General features: G+C 36.4%; 1 protein-coding gene and 1 long non-coding RNA gene across 5 annotated transcripts; one reads left to right on the top strand and one right to left on the bottom strand.

Annotated features, from left to right (window-relative positions):
• Nucleotides 1–3,483: 3,483 nt before the first annotated feature.
• LOC120010271 (serine/threonine-protein kinase Nek2-like) lies at nt 3,484–10,096 on the top strand. The gene is made up of 15 exons (XM_038861027.1): nt 3,484–3,712; nt 4,508–4,637; nt 4,793–4,859; nt 5,229–5,294; nt 6,490–6,536; nt 6,629–6,674; nt 6,755–6,835; nt 6,937–6,979; nt 7,064–7,113; nt 7,207–7,288; nt 7,408–7,457; nt 8,183–8,256; nt 8,475–8,526; nt 8,602–9,054; nt 9,177–10,096. Exons 2-15 carry the CDS (start codon nt 4,552–4,554, stop codon nt 9,846–9,848), a joined length of 1,869 nt encoding a protein of 622 aa, XP_038716955.1. The 5' UTR covers nt 3,484–3,712; nt 4,508–4,551; the 3' UTR covers nt 9,849–10,096.
• Nucleotides 10,097–12,247: 2,151 nt separating this feature from the next.
• Nucleotides 12,248–13,834, bottom strand: LOC120010437. 4 transcript variants are annotated; one of them, XR_005470885.1, is made up of 4 exons: nt 13,784–13,834; nt 13,370–13,572; nt 13,161–13,250; nt 12,248–12,287 (listed from the first exon to the last, which is right to left on the bottom strand). It is a non-coding gene; the product is annotated as an uncharacterized LOC120010437 (long non-coding RNA). The 4 variants fall into 4 exon arrangements; XR_005470886.1 differs by lacking the exon at nt 12,248–12,287 and having other exon boundaries at nt 12,809–13,250; nt 13,763–13,834; XR_005470883.1 differs by lacking the exon at nt 12,248–12,287 and having other exon boundaries at nt 12,809–13,250.
• Between the last annotated feature and the right edge of the window lie 5,607 nt (nt 13,835–19,441).

Here is a 19,441-nt window from a genome sequence, read left to right as displayed (position 1 = left end):
GGTTATCATTAGTGCTATCCATATCATAATGGTTGGAAAGGAAATTGTCTTCGAACGTCAGACCATGTTTTTTGCTTTGTTAGTTTTCCACTATTGTAGGCCTGGTTTTAGAGCCATTTGCTTAGTTCTATAATTAAATTAAATAAGAATCAAAATATCAATTTATTCTTTTTTAGGAATTAGGAGAACTTGAGTTCAACTCTCCACGACCACTATTCACTAAAAAAAAAAAAATAATCTCCACAAGAACTTGTCAAATTCTTTTTTGTTATTATATCATGTGGCTTATAAAAAAAAAAAAGAACTTGTCAAAATAATTGAAAAAGAGTGGAACGATTCAAGTATTCGAAGATTAATGGAGGTAAAGGCTTTGGTAATTTGGTAGATAGGTCCTTAGCTTCAATTTTCTTTTTCTAATAAATAGATAAGAAAATCTAATTCTTTAATTAATTAATTTGGTTTCAGCAATGTTATGGATGAGGATTAACAAAGTAGAGGAATTTCTATGACGGAGAAACATTTACAGGGTGTTCTTTTGATTTTTTAATATATATATATATATTTTTTATTTTGTTGAGGGTATTGTTTTGATTACTTATGATCGGGATTAGGACTAACAATTAATTTCAAGCAGTTAGGTTGACCTATCCTGTTTCCAATTTTTCTTAGCTATATTATATCATTCGTATTCATATCTCTAAACCTCAAAGAATAGCTAAAATAGATACTTAAATGTTCACTTTTTGAAAAAAATAATTGATGATGTTGTAAAATCAGACCGGCTGTTAGATTGGTTAGGTGTTTGGCAGCTCGGTTCTACCGACGTATCAATTGATCAGATTAGTGATAAGTATGTAGTTGTTATGTATCTGTACAGGAGAAAACGTGAGTTTTGGGGTCCCCGAGGTATATCTGGACGTTCAAATAAGCTCGGTAGATAATAAGACTTTTGAGATAGCTTGGCACTTGGAGAACTTTCTCTTTTTAATGGCGAGAAGTGAGAATGTGAGAGAGATTTATTTAGGTGGAGGTTCCCTTTTATATGAATTTGAAATAACTGATTTCCTTGATCTTGGACGAGATATCCAAAGACGAATCTTTTCTTATAGGTTTTCTTTCTATTCATTGATAAGTGCTCCTTGGTATCTCAAGTTTTATTATCACCCGGGATTCCTAAAATTATGCTTGCTAGGTTGTATCGAGGAGTCTAAATTGAAATAACATCTCGGTTGGATGATATGCTCCCCAAAAACATATCCAAGATATGGCGATACATGAGAGAATACAGAATATATGAATCTCTCATCTCACACACACTAAGCAATTAGAGAATCTTTAACCAATAAAGTTGGCTATAATGAAATTAGTTGGATAGGATCCAAATTCCAAAAGCACACTTGTCAATTGTCATTCACAAAATTAAAGCTTATCCTGTCCAACCTACATGTCTTGTTCTTTAATAGCAAGCCTATCACTCATTGGACTACCGTATAAGAGTATCCACATAAGATTACCTAAACATGAGTCTGTCTGTAAAATTTAGAGATTTTGTCAAAATAGAGCTCTGCATCAGATTACCTAGAGGTTCCCTATTTTACAGAATATGAATAGTAGTTCCCTACATCTAGAGAACCACTATTCACTTCTCTAAACATAAAATAATATTTTTTACTACTTTATTTTCTCCTCTCTCCTCTCTCCTCTCTCCTCATTTTTTCCCTCCTCTCTCTCCTCACTCCTTTCTTTCTCTCTCTTCTTTCTCTCACATCTCTTTCTCTCTCCTCTCCTAACATTTTGACTCCTTTCTCTCTCCTCACTTTCTCTCTCTCTCTCCTTTCTCTCTCCTCACTCTCTCCTCTCTCTCTCCTCACTCCTTTCTTTCTCTCTCCTCTTTCTCTCCTCACTTTTTCTCTCTCTTCTTTCTCTCTCCTCAATTTTTTTCTCTAATTTTTAATAACATTAATTTATTATTTTAATTAATATATTGTTTTAAATGTAATTAATTTATTATTTTAAATAGAAGTAGTTTATATGAATAGAATAAATAAAGGAAAGAGAAATAAATATTATTTTAATGCAATAGAGAATATAATAGGTAATTTGATGTAGTGTTGATTGGATAGGGAATCTGTAAAATAGGGGAAAGTGACATTTTGTCTGTATTTTAGGGAATCTGTTAAGAGAAACTGATGCAGATGCTCTAACAAGTTTTTGAAGTAAAAACATAAAAGTTTCCCCCCTTAATTTCGTTTCCAGATTCGGATTCTTAAAGGGAATCACACGAAAAAAAAAGCTTTAGTGACCCAAATCTGCTCTAACAATAAGAATGTGTTTGGATTGAGGGATTTGAATTGAAGTGAGAAGAAAAATGGTAAATTAATAAATTAAATTAATTTTCTTTCCTTCCTTCATTATTTATGTATCCAAACATAAGATAGAGAAAAATATTATTTCTTCCATTCTCTCCTCTTTCATTCCCTTCCTCCAAAATCACTCAATCCAAATATACTCTCACAAAATCTCTTATCCCTAACCGGTCGGTAAGGGAGGGAAGGATACACTTAACCCGAAAGCCAAACAGCAGCTCTTATCCGGAACCCCACAACCAAATAAATTTCACAGCATCAAATCAAAGATTTGGGAGTTTAAAAAAAAGAAAAAAGAAAAGGAGGGGGTGGTTTAGTAATTTCAAAAGAATAAAAAGCGCCGGATAATAAGCCTCGTGATTGGAGACATGGAGTGAAGGAGGTGCGGGGACCACTATCCCTCGTCTCTCCTTCCAGATCCATTCTCTCTCTCCCAAAAATCTACTTGTATGATTCTATTCAATATCCAATAAAATAAATATAAATAAATACAAGTCGACATATGATAATTACGGACACAGTCAGTCCGCTCAGTCTTGTTTGTCTCTTTCTCCCCTTTTCACAAACTACTCTGTTCTGTGTATAGGTGGATAAAAAAAATTTGGTTTCCGGTTATTTAAGATCCAACAATATCATATGTTTATAAAATATTTACATATTTAGATCTTAATTCAAATTGAATTTCATACATATAGATAAGATTTATATGTTTGAATCCAGACCTAATTTTAAATGGAATGAAATTTTTATTTTTAGACCCGAATTTCAGATCTATGACTTATATCTAAATTTTGATTAATCCGAAGAGGATAAATTGGATTATCCCGAGTTTTGAAACGCCTAGTTCTGAGTCATGATTCCAGTTTTGACCTCCTTTTCTCCTCTGCGGCTCTCTGTAATTACTGTCTAATTATAGTCTTTGAGTATTCCTTTTCCCTGTCAAAGACTAGGTAGAGAGACCATCTTTATAGGACTGGGTCTGGACTGGCTCTATGTTTATTAAATTGAGTGGATTAATTTTCACTAATTTAATTTTTATAATAAAAAAGAAGAAGAAAAAGAAAAAGTAATGGACTGTATCTGTATATATAAAATACAAACCAAATGCCTCATCAGCTACAGCTGCAACTGTTGCCGCTAGTGCTGATGTTAATAGGACTGGAAGAACTTCGTCTTCTTCTGCTACTTCCTCTGCTTCAGCTGGTGCTTCAACGGTGTCGTTTCTTTGTTTCTCTGCAAATGTTGGACTCCGCATTCGCATTCTCGTCTCCTTAGCTTCAACAACCATTCTGATCTCTTCTCTCTTCCTTCGATCTGTTTCTTGTTCTTCGCCTACAAAAGTTCAGGTTAGATTTGCTTCCTTTGCTAACATTTGCTTTGAAGAGAAGCTGCATTTTCCATTTCAGAGATGGGGTTCTTTTTTATGGTACATCCGCACTTACATTTTGCATTTGTTTTACTGTTCTTGGATTTCGGATTTGAGTTTCGATTTGTGACGGAAACAATTTGTGGTGACTCGGTGCTTCTTTGGACACTGTGTTGTTTTCTCTTTCTATTTCGTTTAGCTTTTTCTTTTTTCTACCTTTTTAGGGCAGTTTAAATTTGGTAGCTAAGAAAGTAGGAGTAAAGATAGAAGCTAGAATCTCTCCGAAATTGAAATGAGGTAGAGGGGCTTCAATTATTCGAATTCTTCTATGCTAATTAAATGATCTAGTTCATGCCTTAAGGCAAAGTAAAAAAAAAAAATACTAACACCGAAGACTCACTGTGTCATTTTCTTTTAATCTGTTGAGAACTAATACGAGTGTTTGAGGTAAATTCATGTTGTTTGATGTCTGTCAATTTAGCTTCTGAGATATTAGGTGCTTCCATAGTTATAAATTTTTCCTTAGCTTTCAAGGACTCTCTAAGATTTCTCTTCTTCTTTTTTACCCCTTTGTAAGTGGCACTTTCTCATTTAATTTGAGTTGCTTTCTTTATTTCTAAGGAAATATTTCTCATAATATTAATAATGAGTCGATTGAAGACTTCACAGGTTGTGTAACTTCTCTTTGTTCCTGAATTCTTGCATTTCTGCCAAGGTTTTGAGTGTTATCTTGTTTGTTGTATCTTACAGTCTTTTAAATTTTTCATTGATTCAGTAGTTTAGTCTACACCCAGAAAAGAAGGCAATCAAGCCTCTCACATGGAGCAATACGAAGTACTTGAGCAAATTGGAAAGGGAGCCTTTGGTTCAGCACTTCTTGTGAGGCATAAGCATGAAAAGAAGAAGTGAGAATGAAAATAGCATGTTTTGCTTTCTTTACTCTCGTTCAGCGGCTGTATACAAGAACTATAGTTTGTGTTTAATATCATAGTTTTTTATTTGAAGGTTTGCTTGAAATCTTTCTGTTCATCTAACATTCTGCTTCTTTTAATCCATCAAGGTATGTGTTGAAAAAAATCCGGCTTGCTCGCCAAACTGACAGGTCTCGAAGATCCGCCCATCAAGAGGTAGGCTTTTCTCTCTCTAAATATGCTTCTCTCGGTTGTCAAAGCTTTATTTTGCATGAGTGAGTGGATAAGGCGTATCATGAGATTTAGCTAGTTAATGAATAATGATGCCATATGGCTCCCATCAATCAAAAAAATTCAATGTCAATAATTTGGCGTCGTAGGTTGCTATTAATGTCTTGAGATTGAAATATTTGGACCTGGATGTGATCAACTGTGCCTACAGAATATATTGTTTTTGGGTTGGTTCCAGAATATACTTAAACCCTTAAATGAATTGAAGTAGAATGTTTTTGTTGCAGCAGTGTTCAGTTTGAGTATTTGATTTAAGGATTCCGGATCATAGCTCACCATTGCTTTTTCATGCAGATGGAACTCATATCTAAAATGCGAAATCCTTTTATAGTAGAGTACAAAGATTCTTGGGTGGAAAAGGTATATTCTATCTGTGATCACTTATATAATGGTGGCTTCATTAGCCTTCTTGTTGTTAATGGTTTATACAGCTGGCTTTCAGTTTCTTTTTGTCCAGCCTCTTGCTTTTATCTTACTTTGCTGCTGCATGACTTATGTATCTTCCTTACTTACGTTAGACTTCCAACTGCCCATATCAAATTGATCTTAGATTTTCCCTCTAGGAAATAACCATTTGATATCTATGAATATTCTCGAGATTACGACCTTAAGAAGTATTTTTATGACTTTTTGAAAATCTCTTGGGTCCTGAAAATAATTGCCATGTTATTTTTCTTCTTCTTTTTTTTTTTTTCACATGTTCAATTCCTGGAAACAATGTCTCAACATATTATATGAGGGTAAAGTCTACATACATCCGGCATGTCCCCGACCTTGTCCACCACAGAGCCTTGTGCATGAGAGTTGTTTACCTTTTTTTACAAGCAAACATGTGGTCTAGTGGTAGAGTTGCATGGGTGCAACCTAGAGGTCACAAGTTCAATTCCTGTAAAGTGTAAACATTCTCTCCACATATTATGTGGGGGGTAAGGTCTGCGTACATCTTGCTTTTCCCCAATTTTGGTCATTGTGGGAGCCTTGGTGCTCGGGAGGAGTTTACTTTTTTTTATAGCTCAGGTTTGCTATGCTCTGACAAAGAGTGTCAGCATTTTTAGTTTATGATAACAGAAAATTTTCAGTTTCCGTTCAAATTAAAAACTGAAAATGCCCATAGAAGCATTCTGGTTGGTAAAAGTTAAAGCAGTTTTGTTGATTTTTTCACCCATAATTAGGTTGGACTGCAGTAAGTTGTGTGAGTTTGGTGCATTTTGAATGGTCCCAAGGATCTTGATCCCCAGGTATATGAAGTTATCTTTGCATAAAGGTCAGTGTGCCTATGTAACCACAAAACAGCTTCAACCCAAAGGCCTCTCTCAATCTTAGGCTGCCAGTTTAAACATTTTCTTCCATGAGAAGTGATATGACGAGCAGTTTTTGTTTCTCCTACGATAGCATCCACAACCACTCCTAAGATTTTAACTTTATTCCTTTTGCGGCTTTGACGATGATTTTTTTTCTGGCCTATGTATGTTATTATGTCTGTTTGTTCCTCTTTGACATGCCTTTGGCTTTCTACGTCTAACTTTAATTCGTATTTGTATGCTGTTATTCTCAGGGTTGCTACGTGTGCATTATAATAGGATATTGTGAAGGAGGAGACATGTACGGTTTATTTTCTGTGATATTAATGAATTCACTTGAAGCATTGAGTGGCCTTACACATTTATGTTACTTACGTTTTGCTTATGGTACAGAGCGGAAGCTATAAAGAAAGCAAATGGCATGCTTTTCCCAGAAGAGGTTATCTCCTGCCCGTTCACTAGTAGCAAGTTTTCTTATATTTCTTGTGAGGTAGTAACTTATATACTTTACTTTTGCAGAAGCTGTGTAAGTGGCTTGTTCAACTCCTAATGGCCCTTGACTACTTGCACATGAATCACATTCTGCATCGTGATGTTAAGGTCAGTGGCTTACTTTTGCATGCATATGAAGTTCTTTATGTCTTCATACAAGATCTCTGAAGCTGATTTCTGTGGATGTTGTGCCTCATGATTTTCTTCAGTGTTCCAATATATTCTTGACAAAAGAGCAAGGTATACGTCTTGGTAAGTGATCCTGTTGTTAATTTGCAATTCTCTTAAAGAGAATTTTAAAGTATGCTAAATGACTAGCGGTCAATTCTTTTGCAGGTGATTTTGGACTTGCGAAAATTTTGACATCAGATGAGTTTGCTTCCTCTGTAAGTTACCTGAATCCATCCCATTCTCTTTATAATCTTGCTTAATCTCTATTACTCGTTAAAATTTAGCAGCTTACATTCCAAGTGAATCAGGTTGTGGGAACTCCCAGCTATATGTGTCCTGAGCTTCTTGCTGATATCCCGTATGGTTCCAAGTCAGATATTTGGTCACTAGGTATTATTTTCTTGTTGCTTTGAGCATGTGTGCATGCGCTTTCATGTTACTTGGTATTCATCTTTTTTTGTGTTTCATTACACATTTGTGTTTATAATTCTGAAAAATCTCTTATCCAGGATGCTGTGTATATGAAATGACTTCTCTTAAGCCTGCGTTTAAAGCTTTTGTAAGTTCTTGACCCCTACTTTTATCTTTGCCTGCTACTTAGTCACAGAACTTTAAAAATATGCATGTTTGCAATGGAGATGTTGAGTTGGACTTGTAGTGGTGAATCATCACCCTCATCATCATTAATACTCTCAATTCTTTTTATTTGGCTTCCTTGCTGATCTATGACATCTAGATAAGTAGGGGTGCTTTACTAATTCCAAGCGCACTAAAATCTCTAATAAAACCATTTTTACCTAGTTTGCCACATTATTTAATTTTTGTGGTAGCTGGTAAATTGCAATCAATGTGCCAATAGTCGTATCACATTTGAACGTTTCTGAGGTTGATTATTTAGTCATAGTTGGTTCAAGGGATTCTAAATTGGCTTTGAGCTAAGAGATTGAAGTTGGAGTCAGATTTTAGAATGGGTCTGGGCATCTAAAAGTGAAACCTTATTTTGATAAAACAAAGGGCGAAGAGATGATGACATCTTGCTTTCTTACCCTGTTAGTACCTTTGCTCATACGTCAATGAAAGTACAATGGAACTTTTTTTTTGGTAAGCGAGTACAATGGAACTTCTCTAATGACAGTAATTTGTCAGCATGGTTATATTATGAGACCTGACCATTTTCAATTCTTCAATTGTTTATGTTTGAGGTTCTATGAAGTGTTTCACAGTTGCTTTTATGGTTTTAGGTCCATTAGTATTTAGTTCTTTTACATTTCTGCTTTGTGACAGGATATACAGGCACTGATTAACAAGATAAATAAGTCGATTGTGGCTCCTCTTCCAACTAAATATTCTGGTGCATTGTGAGTGTTATTCTATCGATTTATGACAATTGCAATCAATTAAGTCAGTTGCAAGATGAGACCTTCTTTGATGAGAAACTGAATGTTCTTTCTTGGTTAAAAGACTATATAGCACGTGATAAGTATGCTATAATTTGTCATTTGACGGCAGATTTTTAGCGCTTATGTTTTATGTCAGTTTTTGCCTAACATATTCTCTCTTTTTTTTTAATTTGCAGTCGAGGTCTTGTTAAAAGCATGTTGCGGAAAAACCCAGAACTTAGGCCTAGCGTATGTATTACACTAAATAGTTTTTGAAGCAAATGTTTGTGCAATTGTTTATGTGTGCATAATCTTTTGTGGCAGGCATCTGAGCTGCTCAGGCATCCACACCTTCAGCCTTACGTACTTAAGATTCACAAAAGACTCAATAGTCCTAGGCACAATGCATTGCCAGTCCACTGGCCTGAATCCAGTTATGTGAAGAAAACCAGGTTTTCAGAGCCAAAAGATATTCCTCTTTCCAACTATAGAGAGAAGCGACATTCATTCAGCAGTAATAGGGCTTTGAATCCAAGTGTGTCTGCTGCTGATCTGGATTCTGTGTGTTCTACTTCTACAAGAGGATTGCATGATGAAATAAGTTTTCATTATCGTGGAAGAGCTGATTTATCAGGTAATAACAGCTGTGAAGAGACGGTTATTTGTAGAACGGTTGGTTCAAAAACATGTAGCGTTGTCAAAACACCAAGACAAACTCCAGCAAAAGCTTCTGTCGCTCCCAGGAGACGTGCTGAGCCTGTAAAGAAACGTGAATCAGTAATGTCTCATGAATCTCTTCTCTCTTACTCAAAACACTTGCGCACCTGTATGCAGTATGCACATACATTTTTCTGTAGCAAATTGTGGTTCTTACATGAAATTTCCCTATGTTCGATCAGCTTCCTGTTTCAAGCACTCTGGCAAAGAAGTCCGTCAGTGTGACCCGCAGGGCCTCTTTGCCATTGCCGGCAAAAACTACAACACCAGAGTCCCGTTACAGGCATGATCTCAATATTCTTCACGATCTGAAGTCTCCAGACGTTTCTGTCAATGCTCCTCGTATTGACCGTATAGCTGAATTCCCCCTATTACCTGATGAGGATCCCATATTTCAACTCCGTAGAACTTCATCAACCTCTGCTCAAGGTTCTTCTAGCTCCCCGCAACGCAACGACCCTTCAATCACAAAAGATAAATGTGTGGTCCAATTTTGTGAAGAAACCCCTTCAAAGCCCCATCTCACCGAGATGTGGCAGGGAATCGAGCAGAGCATGTTTCTAGTACAAGAAGACGAAAGAAGCAACTTGTCCGATCAAAATGCTACTGCTGGTGCATCAAGCCGCACCTCATCAGACACGCGCCGCCACCGATTTGACACCTCATCGTATCAGCAAAGGGCTGAGGCTCTGGAAGGTTTACTTGAATTTAGTGCAAGATTGCTGATAGATGAAAGGTATGATGAGCTGGGCGTGCTTCTGAAGCCATTTGGGCCTGGAAAGGTCTCTCCTAGGGAGACTGCTATATGGTTGTCCAAGAGCTTCAAGGAGAATACAATCAAACAGGAGGACTAATCTAATCTACCAAGGAATTGGATGCCACATTTTTTCTTTTATATCTGTAGTCAGTAACTCTTAGAGTGGCAATGCAGAGCGGTTAGTCAATATATATACACTATCAGGCATTATAGGTGCTGTGGGTGTTAGTGCCATCCGAACTATAGGATCTATCGTCTCAATATGCCCCGGCAGTTATGGAGTCAATAGATGTTGTATCAAATTCTACTCTTTTCGCTCAGTTTCTCCCTGATTGTCAATCATATTATTGTTTGGGTCAACCTTTACTTATAAAACACAGCTGGGAAAGACCACATATATCTTATGTGGTGCTATTAGAGTGGCTAGATGGTTTGCGAAAAAAAATGACAGATGATGATTAAATAAGATGCACTGAGTCAAAAAAAAAAGAAGAGACATAAATTTGACAAATATTGAGCAATTGATAAACCTCCAAAAGGTATGCAACCCTCAGGATTGGAGAGTGGCAAATGGCAAAATGAGGAGATGGTCTTGAAGGCCATCCACAAAATTAAAATGATAGGTCAAGCAAGATTGGGAAGGTAATGCTTATTTAGTAAGTACATATCCCAAGGTCACAAACAAATATCTTCAACTCATGTGCCGTGCCTTTCTTCTCCTTACACTGAAGCTGGAAACCCTAAAAATATATCTTCCACTCTCTTAACAGATATGGGAAGGGCAAGCAGATGGGTGATGAACTTCTTGTTAGGGAAAAGGAAGGAGGCTGTCCGAAGAGAGTGCCGGAACTTCAATTGCAATTGTACCAAGAATTCCAATTCACAAGAGGAGGAGGTGGAGCTTGAGCAGAGCAGCAGGGAAAGAGAAATTTGATAAGAATTCTAAATCTCTAGACTTGAGCAGCACTAAAACAATAGTACCACGTAGCTGACAGTTGCTTTTTCAATGCAAATAGATACTCCTCAAAACAGCAGATCCAGAAAGTCTCATACTGTGAGTCCTCATATACAGGTCAGCATGCACCATTTGAATGGAACCAACTGCTAACTAATTTTATGAGATTGCAAGTGCAGGAAGCGATTGGCATAAATGTTCATGAGACGTGCATTGTTCGAACAGCAAACATGGTTTTCTAAATCATCCAGAAATTAGGCACATAAAAAATGGGTTATTATTTGTATGGCGATCTTTCAATCTCGGAGCGAAAGCATCAACACAAACAGTTCTTCTTCAGCACATGCACAGCACACACCAGCCCTAATAATCATTCCAAAATAACCAAATCAATCTCTGGGAGAGTTTCTTTCAGTTTTCTGATGCACCCAAGGTCTAAGGACCGATCTTTCCAACCAAATTACATGACAAACGCAGAATCTTCGCGAGCTAAAGTCAGGTCACAAAGTGAACCAAAACAGCAACCCAATTGGAGCATGAAATCAAAAGCGGAGTGAATGTTCAACAAGGTGAATATTTACCGGACCCTCTTCTTCACGATCAAGATGCATGAAAACCATGACGTTTGGCTTGTCAAGTTTTACCAAACGACACAAAACTCTCAAGGACATTGAGAGTGACGTCTACAACAGAGCTTGTCACTCGAATTACTGTGACAACCAACTTCCTTGTATATGAGATAAGCTTTTAATCAGGTCTTCCATATGTGCCAACATATACTGTACTTTCCTAAAGAGTGAATTCTCTTTCTGCAGCCTCATTTGACTCTGTACTAATGGTTCATCTACTAGCACCCTCTGAACCTACCAAAGCATTCAAGGCAAGAATCATCAGCACTCATGGCAAATAGGTATAGCTTTAAAAGTAAATGGAAGGTAAAACTATAAATTAAATCAAAAAGAATTCCTTTTTTTAAGTTACAAGTCTAGTGTCGTCTCGTTCACAAAGTCACTTGCAGTGGAGGCCCCATATTACAGAGAGCCTATTTTCTAGGTTGTGGCAAAGCAACTTTACCACCATAGGCCATGGTTTGGCTTTTTCAGATAAACAAACAAGATAAAATTCTTAATGCATAGATTAGGAGTGCACCTTATTTCCTCATCTAGCCTTCTTGGTTACATTATGAATTTCACTTCATCGAGACAAAATCTCTAGGCATGGATGTTCTCACTGGTTTAAAGTCTTATGGAATGCAACCTGAAAATGCCAACACCACTGGTCGAATGGAATACAAAATTACTAGCCTTTGAAAATTGAGGTACTTGAGAATCATAGCAACATTAAGCAAAGCAGAGTTATATGAAATAGCAGGCAGCCACCCAGTCCTCTCTAGTTCAAATCCAAATTGTATGGCCAAATATTTTTGAGTCTTATGCCAGATTTGGGGTCTCCACATCCTAATGCTGTTTATGTAGGGTCTCAAACAGCAAAACCTTAGTTCCCTGTGAGTGAGCAACAAAAAATCTACCAATTCAGTTGACTAGCCGACCCAAAATAAAGGAATGGCTTATATACAATTCCCTGCACGATAAAGATGATGTGATAAGACAGAAAGTAGCAATACCATTCGAAATCCAATGGCTTCTGAAAAACTTTTCTATAACTTCCAGTCATACTGGTGATTGAAAACTCCCTAAGAAAACACATCATGAACAACTCCGAGAGAGAGAGGCTTGATTTTTATTTTGAGATAGTTTCAAGCGACATACTTAACACCATGTGTGCATAGATGAAACCCGGACATTCATAAAAAGACCAAGAAGATGATCATGCACAGTACAGCTTCACATATATATAAATTGTAATGATGAAATTGCAATACACATCATGAAAAGAAACAAATACCTGTAACTAAAACAAGTTCTGCTAAATGAACCAATTCTTCCCTATTCTCTCATAGATACAAAAACAGGATTTTGGTTCACATCCCAGCCGAGGCAAAGCAGGAAGAATGTAATGTGTAGTTAAGAAATATGCTTACCATGAAACAAACAGACTTGATTCGGAGTTATCCTAAATCAAAAAAAGTAATCTATAGACATTAAATTACATTTTGTGAGTACTCTTGTATAGTACTTAGTAGTTATCCCAAATTCCCAATTATAATTCAATTTTACTATATTCTTTTACAACGAACTCCCTCCTTATATATGGATGGTTTGGCTTTTACATATTTCTGCTTATTTTTGCACCATTTCTCTTGAAAAATAAGCAACGTCAAAATCACCCTCAGTGACTCTTATGGTAAGAATTTGACAAGTTAGCAGAACAGAAAATATATAAGTGGGAAATCAGTATTAAACCACATGTGATGTGTCTATCTGTAAGCAGCCATCCATTAGCATGACAAAAGCAAAAACATGTAAGCCAACTCATTGCTCGTGCACTCACTACCTTAGAAATCTGCCAAGATGCTCTGGCCAACTGCCTGACCCCTGCTATCAAATGCTGGAAAACCAATTTCACAGTTTGGTCCTGAAACCACTACAAGGAAACCGATTTGTTTGTATGATCCTTAAGTACTGGAAAAAAACTTAATGCCCAGAACAACATGTGCATGTAGAAACCTGAATTTACAAGAACATACAACATAAGCAACTCACAGTTCGATGGGATTTATCAGAACTTGGTGACAATACTATGGGTGAGATGCTATCCTCGCTGCCTGAAGTAACTTTATCAATGAAGGCCTTTAGAAGCTCCCCATCAGATTCACCAACAAGGGACTTAAATGCCTCAACTTCAGATGCATAATTTTTAGCAAAGAAATCCGAGTCGGGCTTTTAGCATCATTTTCTCTCACAACCTGAAATGATCAAATCATTCAGTTATACACATAAACAGTATATATACACACATATAAGTATCCACTTCACTGACAATAAAATCAGAATACCTTGACGAAAGAACAAGAGTTAGAATTCAATACATTCAATGCATGCAATCATTCACCATCCAACAATAAAGGCACGTGATTGCGTAATTTGTGCACATACAAGCCTATACAAATACATTACGTAAGTAAATGTGGAATTGAGAACTTGAGAATGCCATGGAAGCCAGGGAGTGTTGGACTAAAAATGTCCCACATCGGTTAAAACATGTGAGGTTTGCTGCCTTATAGAGGCAAGCCCTTCTCCCTCTTAATAGGCCTTTTAGGAGGGAGGCCCAAAGGGTACAATTTATAAGATGGTATCGGAGCAGGGCCGGTGTGCACCCGTCCTCGAAAAAAGTCCACTCGTTGAGCCTTGGGCACAAATACCCAGTTCAAGAGTGCGAGGGGTTGTTGGACTAAAAATGACCCACATTGGTTAAAACATGTGAGGATGGCTGCCTTATAGAGGCAAGCCCTTCTCCCCTCTTAATAGGGCTTTTTAGGAGGGAGGCCCAAAGGGTCCCATTTATAAGAGGGAGTTGCGAAATGAAGCAGAAGACGCCTACGTCAGATTCATCGAGGGACTTCATGGTCGTTAGGGTTTTTGAGTTTTTAGTTGTAAATCTAATTGCACCGTAAGTAGGGTTTTAACATACGCAGAGGAGCCTACTGTAGTCCCTCCTTGGCATCAATTGACCGGATGGTTCATCGATTGAACCGGTCAAAATAGACCGGTTTTGAACCGGTTTGATTCATTAGTTAGAGTTAAGAAACTATTTTGAAAGTTTGTTCTTGATAGGGTTTGAATATAAGGTATTTTATAAAAGTTTCATTATATATTATATGCCTATAATGTGTGTGTATATATATATATATATATAAATAATTCATTACATTGAATCTGGTTCAAATCCTGTTTGAACCCCGATTGACCTTTGAATCATGAACCGAAGATGTTTCCTATTCGATGATCGGTCCGATTTTTAAAACCTTAGGAAGCAATATTACCTTGATTTCCCTAAGCTACCCGCACTAAGTTCGTTTTGAGTGCGGATGCGGCAAGATTCGCTCTGGGTTCGAATCTTTTTTTAAAAGCAAATTGTTATTTCAAACTCGACTTAGTTTGGCTGGGATACTTTTGCAGTACTCCTGGCCAAATTCTTGACATTGTTTAATAAAAGTTGGGTTGAAACTCTTAAAAGTATTAAAAGCCCATTAAATAACTCTTTTGACTTTTATTACATGCCTATGAGCCCAAGCCCATTGAAATAAGGGCATAAGGTTGCTTCATTGTTCATTCATGATACATGAGACTGTGTGAGAGACTGAGATAGCACGATGGTGGTAGTGCTCTGTTCTCTCCCTGGAAGCCGACGCGATACTTCTCTATGCTCTCCCTGACGGACAATGCAACACTGCTTTGTCATCTACTCATCTCCCACGTCGACTCTACGCCATTCTCAAAGTATTTAGAATGAACTCAAATCATAGTATAAACTGTACAACTCCTACTGCACTTACTCCTTTTGTAGATAATGAAGATGAAAATAAAACTTTTGCCCCACTTTGGAAGTATGTAGCTAGAGGAGAAAAAGTAGGAGGTAAGAGTGGAATTAATGATGTTTTTTATTAAGTGATGAACTGATGAAGCTCTTTTGTTTTATTTTATTGTTTTTATGTGATGAAAGTAGGTTGATGATATTAATATGTTATGGAATTTGGTTTATATAGTTATTTTATTGAATATATCTACATAAATATATTTATATACGTTGTATCCCGCCGCACCCGTATCCTAGTTTTTGGAAGAAATGATGAATCTTTGTATCCTGTGTCTCGTATCCCCGCACCCATATCGGTGCTTCTTAGCCTCTTACAACCTAAATATAATTAATAATAAAAATTGATATATTATTATTCATGTAAAGGAAAAAAAATGGTTTTAACAATTGTGCAAAAAATCGTAAAATTATCTCTGCCTTCTCTCTAATCATGTTTCATCATTTGGAGACAGTGATCGCCTCCTCCTCTCCCCCATCCACTTATTGAATGTTTTTCTAGTTTTTTTTTATATCAATAATATGGGCATATGACGAGTTTCTCCCTTGGATCTCATTTGACGATGACTTGGTTTTAAGAGCGGTGTATGATTGGCAGCTCATCAGCACGTCGTGGATTTCAAGCAACAAGTTCAAGTAAAGATATGTATGATTTCAGTGGACCTAAATCTGAATCTAGATATACTTCAAGAGGATTGCTCAAATTGACAGATTTGTCTTGCTCAAGTTGTTTTCTTTTTGTGTTTGTTTGTTTAGTCTACTCGCGTACATCCCGATGTAGTTTGTAGTTCGGTGTATTCCAATGTAGTATGTAGTATGGTATAATCTAATGCAGTTCGGTGATTATAATTTTTCAGTGTGTTCCGGTATTATCCGGCGTATGTAAATTTCTAGGCTACTTTCGTGGTGCTAGGTTTAACGTTTGTTATCTGCTTTAATCCATCATCATAATCTTCATCTCTTCTTGACTTTCTTCAAACTTAACCCTTTTTTCTTCAACTTCGTATGATCTTGTAATTCTTGCTTAGTGATCATTATTCTCTTCTTCTGTCTTCATTTTGTACTCATGCATGTTCAGCTTTTCAACCTTCCGATCACAAATAGTCACTTAGTGAACTGCCCTCAACTCCTTGATCTTTTCTTTTCTTTTGCGTTATCCGTCTTCTTCCCCGCTTCCCTCGCAAGATCAATGAATGTGGTGGTTGGCTTCTTTCTTTCGACAACCCCGTTGGTTTCAAGCCACTTTCTTTGGAGCCTCAATATATTCCAACAATGCTCAAACTTGAATATGCTCTCAACAACTTCTAGAAACATAGCTTCACCTTCTGAATCTGCACAAATTATTGAACATAAATCATCAATCAAGGCAATACCAATTTCAATATAGGTATAGACATGAATTTAAATATAAGTATTTTACTAACCTTATCTTGTTCGTTATAACCTGAAGGACATGAATTCTCAACCGGAGCTACAAACCCCATGAGTTTATTCACCAACTCTTGGATATCTGCATACCTATGCACCAATGAATGTTATGTACGTTCACCACTCAATTCAGTGACATTTTAATAAAAAATTTTTGCAACCTAGACCAAATTTTTTTCCCTTTTTCGTCTGTTCCAACACTTGGATTCATGCTTTAGTTAAGCCAACTGGAAATTAAAGTAATATCTTCATCCAGGGTGAAATTTCCTAGTCTTTTTACTTTCTTTTGTGTTGTCTCTGTTTCGATCGTGATTGGTGAAGCTTGATCATTGGTTGACACATATTGAGATCCAGTAATGGTATCCCTTTCTAGCATGACATCAAAGAAATAGTCACCAACTCACGGAGGATCCATATCTGAAAAAAATTAACATTGAATACGACTTCTCATGTCTGCAAAGAAATCATTATGATTCAGAGTGATAACCTTTTTATTTAGACAACAACAATAGCATGAATGATATCATTATAATCCAGTGTGAGATATCATTATGACACATTAACAATCCAAATAATTTCACCAAATATCAATAGAATCTAGACGTGAGAGTAATTGAATTTCCGTCAATCTGTCTATACTAAGGTTTGTTTTTTAGAGTCAAATTTGAATTTGGGATTTCTATAGCCATATCAAAATTTGCTATGTACAATTTTTGTGCTAAGGGATACTATCTGGGAATGGGTATAGTGAATCAAAAATGATGAAAATAAAGATGTGAATGGTGAGAGAACATGTTGGCATCAGCTCAAAAAGTAGTATCGAAAGTTACCACATCGCTAAAAGTAACATAATCAAAAATCATTTTGGCATCAGCTCAAAACATATTGGTAATATTGTCTTCACAATCAAGTTGCATAGTGTTAAAAAACAAAGGATCAGACATGGTTTTCTTCTCAAAGTGTGTGAAAATACTACCTAACTCACCTTTGACAACACTCTTTCTTCTTGATCTTAGGTATGTTTTATGATCTTCAATTACAAATCCAAGTTTATCCCTACCACTAGCTTCTTTGTTCAGTAACTCTTGTGTTGCCTTATGAGTAAGCCCTTAATCAAAAGCTAACTCTATTGCTAACGCATGAGTAGTGGTGGCATCTCTATGTGATTGGTTACAGGAAGCTGTAACTCAAGATTATGTTCTATGACAAGCTCTTCACTACATATTTCTCATACGCTTTATCGAGAAAACCTTCATTCTCGCATCACAACTTGTTCTTGTAGCATCACGTTAGCGATTCATATCAATATTTTCTTTTTCTCTCCTATAGCCCTCTTTATAACATAAACAATTGATTTGTAACCACTCCACTCTTTTTATTTTTATTGGCATACTCTTTTCTCACACCAAATCCTTTTTTTTCGAATAAGCCTTCCATAATTCAAAAGCATCATTTATTGTGTCAAACTGCATGCCTATTTTGGGTATACAATCGTGTTGCCTATCTACTTTTGATCTCCTATCCGTAAGATTACAATTGAAGTTATCTATGCTAGACAAGTCTCAGCAAAAAAGTAAAAAAAAAAACTATTAAAATGAAATTACAATTGACAAGACCAAAGTAAATATGGGTTTATCACTGTCTGATGATGCCAATGTGAACAAGACCTCAGGACTTAAACCGACAACTCCTACTTGGCTCACTTCTGGGCTTCTTGTTTACTCTTCACTCGAACTAGCGAAGACAAGGAGACTGATGAAATCGAACAAGACGATTCATAGAGGAACAAAACGATTTTACTTGCTGCCATAGTCAAATAAAAACGAATATTTATTTACTTAGTTGTCAGATTAATTAAGTGCTTTCACCGACTGGGGTACAATGTTTTTCAACACCAGACCTCCCCCAACCCATTAGAAATCCAGTGATTCCTATTGAGATTTGAGAACATATGTTCACGTTGTTGTGCCAAGCTAATGAAAACCTTTAGCTTAATAGAATTAAGAACAAGGTTGGGTTGAGAGAAAACTCTCGGTTTTGAGAATAAGTCTCGATTTTTGTTTAATTTCTTTGATTGATCAAAATAAGTACAACTCTACCGGCTTATATAGCCAAAACAAAAACCCAAAACCTACTCAGACTAGAAGACCAAAACTATATAGAAAACTACTTTATACCGTAATGGAAACCCAACTCCTAAGCTAGACCAATTAAAAGCAAATACCAACAAGAATATAAAATACTAAACAAATACTGATTGGAAATAAATACTAATAATATATTTGTCTTTTCTTGGTTCTCATCATTCTCTCTCTCTTCAATACTATCCTTGTCCTCAAGGATGAAACTGCATCTTGAACAACTTTCTAACCACTGCATTAGTCTCCCCTTGTTGGAGAAAACTCGATCTCGAATTTTAAAGAGAAGTAGTAGTAGTAGTAAAAACCCTGTCGAGAATAGCATCATGGACTAATACATCCATGAACCCTTTACTTCAATTATCAAAGAGATTGAAAGATTCTTGATCTTGCTAAACCAGTTGGGAATGACAAAATTGACATATTCAACCGGCACCATAATATGGTTAAGATATGCTTCTTGAATAATGTGGGATTTCTCCTCCATTATTTATTCTTTGAACTCCTCTTTCAGCAATATATCTTCTTCATCCGGATAGTCATCGAATACTGAGACTGTTAGTTCATCTATCTCCAAATCAATAGAATTCAAGTTCAAATCTTCCTCTTTTTCTTCATCGAAAATAGATGTTCATAATTTATTCAGATCATCTTTGCACTTGACGAGTATGTCGT

The sequence above is a fragment of the Tripterygium wilfordii genome, chromosome 12 (assembly GCF_013401445.1).
Source record: "Tripterygium wilfordii isolate XIE 37 chromosome 12, ASM1340144v1, whole genome shotgun sequence".
In the NCBI taxonomy this organism is placed as follows: domain Eukaryota; kingdom Viridiplantae; phylum Streptophyta; class Magnoliopsida; order Celastrales; family Celastraceae; genus Tripterygium; species Tripterygium wilfordii.
Note: the sequence above shows the minus strand (reverse complement) of the source record. Positions and strands in the feature narration are given on the sequence as shown.

What these genes read in the sequence shown, in the direction of transcription:
- LOC120010271 (XM_038861027.1), top strand. Translation starts at nt 4,552, where the DNA reads ATGGAGCAATACGAAGTACTTGAGCAAATTGGAAAGGGAGCCTTTGGT. An exon ending in CATAAGCATGAAAAGAAGAA is followed by an intron (nt 4,638 to 4,792) that starts GTGAGAATGAAA and finishes TAATCCATCAAG; the next exon opens with GTATGTGTTGAAAAAAATCC. An exon ending in CTGTAAAGAAACGTGAATCA is followed by an intron (nt 9,055 to 9,176) that starts GTAATGTCTCAT and finishes ATGTTCGATCAG; the next exon opens with CTTCCTGTTTCAAGCACTCT.